Below are 6000 nucleotides of genomic sequence, written 5' to 3' on the forward strand. Positions count from 1 at the left end.
CAAGATTTGCACGTACCCGCACTGATACACACACATACACACACACACAGGCACTTAAGAATGAGAAAAAGAGTTTGAGGAATTTCAATACTAAGGATTATTTAAAAAAAAAAATGCATTTGCATTGCCTTCTCAAGAGACCAAAAAAAGAGGCTGTGATTCACCAGGCAAAGGAACCATAAAACAGACATTTAATGCCTCAGGATCTAGCTTGAGGAGCCTGGCAGGAAGTTCCCGCCAGGGCAGCCTCTAACAAACCCACCTCCTGGCTCTTCCTGCAATAAAAAGGCAAATACTGTTGCTTCCTGGCCTGGAAGCAGCTTTCCTCCACAGCTCATAAAAATGTCACATTTGCAAGAGCTACTACATGTTACATTTTGCAATGATGGGCCTGTTTGGGGGACAAGGACATATTTTGCACATATAAGTTGTTTGTGATAATAACTATTGCTGAAGGAAGGCTCACAGGCGGGTCGTCCCCTTAAAATAGGAATTCTTTATTGGCCAAGTGTGATTGGACACACAAGGAATTTTTCTTGGTGCATACACTCTCGGAGTACATAAAAGATATGTTTGTCAAGAATCATAAGGTTGACAAACAATTGTCAATCAGAGAAAGACTGTATTGAGCAAGGCGGACAACTTGGTCTCCTGCACCGAATGGGTGGGGAGTTGCACGCCATCAGATCAACGGAACCCTTCTGAATCTCTGATTAACTAAATGAGGCAGCGAAAAAGTTTTGCTAGGCAGAGAGGGCAGAGATTCCAAAATCAGCACCCTAAGAAAAGGCTGGAAGGTCAAGTATTTGGAGCAGCTGGCAAATCTTGCTTGGGTTCGGAAGCTGAGCAGATTCAGGCCTGGTTTGTATTTGAAGGAAGACCACAAGGAAACTCATGCTACTTTTGGAAGCTAAGAAACATTCCAGAAGAAAACAATAGCAAAGTACTTCCACAGTGCAATCCAGACAATGGACCTGTTGGAGACAAGGTCCATTGTCTCCAACACAAGAGAAAGTTGACCCGATATCAAGTAGAGAACTTCAGGAGTCTTCCCTGTCAGTATTCTAATCTGGTTGGGAATTCATAGGAATTGCACTTCAACATATCAGGAGAATCCCTGCTTTGGAAAGAAAGACTGTTTCTCATAGGAAAAAATCAAGTTTGCTGGGGCTTAAAATATGGGCAGATGCATCTAGCAATGGAAGAACAACCAACACTCCACTCTCTTGTTTACCGGTCTAATCAGAACAAATCACGTACACAACAATTGACAATAACTTGAGCTGAGGTGTGGAAACGCCAGCACCATAATGATTAAAGGTGGCTTCGAAGTAACCAAAAAAACCCTAGACAAAATCCCTTATATGTGGAAAATATGCTATCCACAGAGACTCGTTGGGAGTATGTTTCTCTGCACAGATCACATGCTACACGCCCATGCACGGGTGTGACTCTGCAGTGTGTGAGCACACACACACATACACTCAGGCGCTGAACACTGGTGATGATCCATGTCTTGGTTTGTGTCCTGTGCAAATGTTTCCAGCTAGGAAGTTGTACTGCATCTGAGCCAGTTCTGCTGGCAAAGCTCCCATAGAAAATCTTCCCATCAGACCTCAGGGCATTGACCTCAAAATATCCTGCTAATGCTCTGGAAGTGCCTGCAACAGGCCACAGAGTTACAGGCTTAATGCTGTTTGGAGCACCACGTACTGCAGCTGACTTCTTTCAACCAGAGGACTCTGGCTAGAAGCTCTGAGGAACTGTATAAACTGGCCCAGCTTGATAAAGGAATTGTAGCTTGAGCTCTTGGAGAAAGGATAAGGCCCGGAGGATGGCAAGGGAAGGACTGGATCAGGTTCAGGGCATAACACCAAAAGAGGACAGCTTGCCCAGGATGACCAGTTTTTTTCTGATCAGGCAACAAGAGAAAGGAGTGCAGCCAGCCAACAAGCTGTTGGCTTCTTTGAAGCTCATTGCAAACATGACTCAATGGGAACTTTTCCTGTGGCAAAAGCAGCCTTGGGAGACGCACAAAAGAAATATTTCAGGCAAAATATTTGGACATCTGTCCCTCAGCTACATACAAGAATCTAGCAGGGATGCATTGCTTGCCATTCATAGCAACATCTTTGGGACAACTGGAGTTAGCCAAGGAAGTGATGATCATAGATGGATTTTTTCCTTCCCTGATTAGAATTAGTTTCTTCTTTCTTAGGACACAGGGAGAAAGACATCAGCCACTCCCATCTCCCCGAAGAGAGCAAATCAGGAGGTGGGGGAGACTGCATATACATACAGCACCAATGTCAGCATCCTGTAGACATCTGCTCCTCTCCACCCCTTTGATTTTTCTTCTTGAACAGCAGCATTTAGCATCATTCAGAGCACAGTGGTAGATCAGACCTATTCACCCTACTGTGCTTGAGACAATGCTACTATTACATGTAAGAATGTCTGCCCACTGACCAAAAGGGGTTGTTCAGGACAGAGGCTCCCTCAAGGTGGAGAAACCCACAGCACTGAACAAATCACAACAAACAGAAGGAATCAGTTAGGATCGCTCTAGATCTCCTGGAACACTATTCCCAGCTACCCATCCCATTTTGTAGACAAGCATCTGTGCTTTTCCCCCTCCTCACTTCATTCTGTACAGTAAAGTCTGAGGTGAGGATTTGTGACTGGTTTTCCCAGCTCTTCCCTAACCTCACTGTCTGGTTTCCAAGTTGTGCTGGCTCATTGAAGCTATAGGCATAATGGTCATATTAGCAGGGTGTGACCTGAAGATGATCGCTGCAGATTATTACGGTTTTAAAAAAAACCCCAACAATGCTCAAAACCCATTCTTTTCTTCGCAAAATCCATTCTTTTTTTTTTCCACACACCATTCTGGAATGTTTAAAGGGGAACTCAAGAGTGTTAAAAAAAAGAAATCTTTCAGCCACGCTTTGCAATATGTCTCTTTGTCAGCAGAGGAACAAGGCTACCAGTCCGTTGATTAACTAAGTGCTTAGCCTGCACCTCCAGAAGTTTTCAGTCCTTTTATGTGTGTGTGTGTGTGAATGTATTTATTTAATAAGCCCTAATAAATTAAGAGACTCGCCTGCCAGCAACTATGCACAAGTCTCTTGGAGAGTTAAATCCAGAAAAAGATCTAATAAATCTATTTAATCTCTTCCTTGCGATATCACGATGGGGGTGGGGGTGGGGGTAGTCTTTGTGTGCACCCATAAACACTCTTATCAATCACCCAGCCGGCCCGTTTGCCCAGTATCAGCCTTTCAATCTGGAAATGGGTGAGATCTGGGTGTAATACACACATTGTCCCCATGTCCCTCCCTTTGCTGGCAGATACCAGCTGACTTTCATAAGCTTTCCCCAGTTAGTGTGTAAAAAACCACGTGCAAAGGCAGAACTAGCCATCCAGGACCAGGGCAGCCTTCACCAGCATCTTTTCTTTCTTGCAAACCACCCCAAAATGGAGACAGGGAGCCCACAGTCAATCCTCAACATGCCACTAGCATCCCAGCTAAAGAGGAAGGCGATCGGGGTATGCATTTCTGCCAGACCCTTTCAGCTTTGCTGGCTTATACAAAGAGAGAGGGACAAGTTGGATGTTCCCCGTTCAGGATGAGGCTTCTTGTTCAACATATCCCAAGGAGAGGGAGGAGGGCCTGGAATACGACCCAACACACCCCATCTCATCTCATCTGCAGCAGTTCCCTTGCCGGATTCCCCCCCCTCCCTGGTGCTGTATGTGAGGAGGGGGAAGCTTCCGGCTGGCTATTTGCCAAATCCTTTGGCCAAACACACACCTGGTGGAGTGGAGGTCAGAGCCCCCTCCCCTTTTTTTTCCTTTTACCACTCCCTTCCAAGCTAAATAGCAACTTTTTTTTTTTTTTTTTTTTTTTACAGACCTGGCCCCACGAAGGGCGCGGGTTCTCTCCCCCACTCCGGCTCTCCCCGCCCAAAAGCCCGATCCCCTTTTTTCTCTCCCCCCCCCACTCCCCCACCCCACCCCTGGAAACAAGAGCGGCGGGGTTGAGCTCCGATTACAGGAAATGCTCGCTTCCGAGCCTGTTGGGGGCGAGAACATGGAGAGGGGAAAAGTGGGGGTGGGGGGAATGTGTGGACACGCACGGAAAATCCACCAGGTTTCCCTTTGCGGGAAAGTTGGACCGTGGCGCGCGCGTCCCCCCCCCCCTCCGGTGGAAAAAGCGGGCCGGCGCTCCCGCCAAGGGGGGGGGGAAGCGTGCGGGGTGGAGAGACCCCACTAACGGGAGCGGGTTGGGAGGAAGCGCGCAACAGGCAGGGACGGTGGGTCTGCAATCACTTAGTGGGGCTAAGCAAGAGGGAGCGGGCGCCAGGCCAGGCCAAGTGGAGAGGGGGGCGTGATTTGGAAAGGGAGAACGCGGCTCTCGCAGCCAATTCAAGCAAAGCCAATGCAATTTCATTGCCCCGGGCTAAAGTGTCCCAAGTGGTCCCAAAGGGTCCAACATCTTCAACCGTGCCTGCTGCCACCGTATGCAAACCCACCCACCCTCCCCAATACGATCACTAAACTTTCCACTCGGAATCCTCGAATTACTGGAGTGGGGTGGGGTGGTGGGTGATATAGGAGAGGTTGAGGCGGTGGGATTGAGACGACCCAGCCGGGCTCCCCTTCCTCGCAGAAGTGCGAAGTGCCCTCCTCTCCCCCCCCAACTCCCCCGCCCTACACACACATTAAGATCGCGCTGTCTAAATCGGACCCACCTCTGTTCTTCCGGGAGGTAAAAGTCCACTGAGAAGCCAAAAAAGCTGCCTGGGGGACCGATCAAAACCGTCGGCGCCTTGGAGTCCAGGTTAAAACCCCAAGCGCAGAGCCCGCTGAAAAGGAAGAGCAAAGCCCGACGAAGCATGGCTGGGCTCGGGGAAAGAAACGGGGATCCGGATGCACGGAAGGCCACCGAGTCCCAAACCATCGTTTAGCCGGGTCGCCAAAGAGCGCTTGCTCCAACCTTTCCTCCAAGCCGCTCGGAACGTGAGTGCCGCGGAGACTCCCTGCCTTTCTCTCTCTCTCTCTCTCTCTCTCTCTCTCTCTTCCTCGGGAATGACTCACAAAAGGAGGAGTTTCTCGCCCTCCCCCTCGACGGTACGCACGGAGGGATGGGGGGGGGCAGGATGGATCTCATTAAACTGCCAGCGCTGGGAATTTTGGAGAGGAGCCAAGAAGAGCCGTGATGAATATTTAGATATGGAGGGGGGGGGGAGGAGGTGGAGATGCGGGGAGGGGGGGGGGCGGTGTTGAAAGCAAAGCAGCGAATTTTCCAAAAATGTTTTTTAACTGCTCTGTCTGTCTTGAGACTTGCGTTGAACTTCTTGTTCTTCGGCTGTGCGCTCCGGATGATGTCACGTTGGGGTTTTCCTTCCTGCAAAGGGAATCGAGCGCTCGCCGGTGCCAAAGGCGAAGGTTTGGTTGTGATGGGTTGCCCCGCGTTACCATAAAAACGAAATTATGCTCAGCCGAGGAAGAAAAAAAATAAAATAAAATAACGCGCCCAGTTCAGGTGTGGGGTTTTCTTCTCCCTTCCCTCCATCCTACCACAAATGGGACTCTTTGAGGCATCCAGCTTTGGCTGCTGTTCATGGGTGAGGTTCTGGAAGTGCCAATACAGGTAGTCCTCGATTTACAGCCACAACTGAGCCCAAAATATCTGTGGTTAAGTGAGACGGTTGTTAAGTGAATCACTTGCAGGTTTAAATTAGTGACAGGGTGGTTAAATGAATCTACCTTCCCCATTGACTTTGCTTGTCCGAAGGTTGCAAAAGGGGGTTGGTTCCATGACCCCGGGACCGTCATAAATATGAGTCGATTGCCAAGTATCTGAATTTTGATCATATGACCATGGGGATACTGCAATGGTCGTAAGTGCGAAAAACAGTCATAAATCGCTTTTTTCAGTGCAGTTGCAACGTTGGTCACTAAATGAACTGTTGTAAGTCGAGGACTACGTGTAA

At 48.8% G+C, this 6000-nt stretch overlaps 1 protein-coding gene across 1 annotated transcript in view; it reads right to left on the reverse strand.

The window, feature by feature from the left end:
* ITGA5 (integrin subunit alpha 5) overlaps nucleotides 1–5020 on the reverse strand; it is a 94631-nt gene extending 89611 nt beyond the window's left edge. Inside the window, exon 1 of the mRNA XM_070934994.1 lies at nucleotides 4756–5020. Coding sequence (XP_070791095.1) covers nucleotides 4756–4964 — 209 coding nt within the window. The 5' untranslated portion in view covers nucleotides 4965–5020. The remainder of the gene's footprint in view (nucleotides 1–4755) is intronic.
* Between the last annotated feature and the right edge of the window lie 980 nt (nucleotides 5021–6000).

This window comes from Pituophis catenifer, unplaced genomic scaffold (assembly GCF_029215685.1).
Source record: "Pituophis catenifer annectens isolate HBS135680 unplaced genomic scaffold, rPitCat1.0.hap2 SCAF_2, whole genome shotgun sequence".
Classification (NCBI taxonomy): Eukaryota; Metazoa; Chordata; class Lepidosauria; order Squamata; family Colubridae; genus Pituophis; species Pituophis catenifer.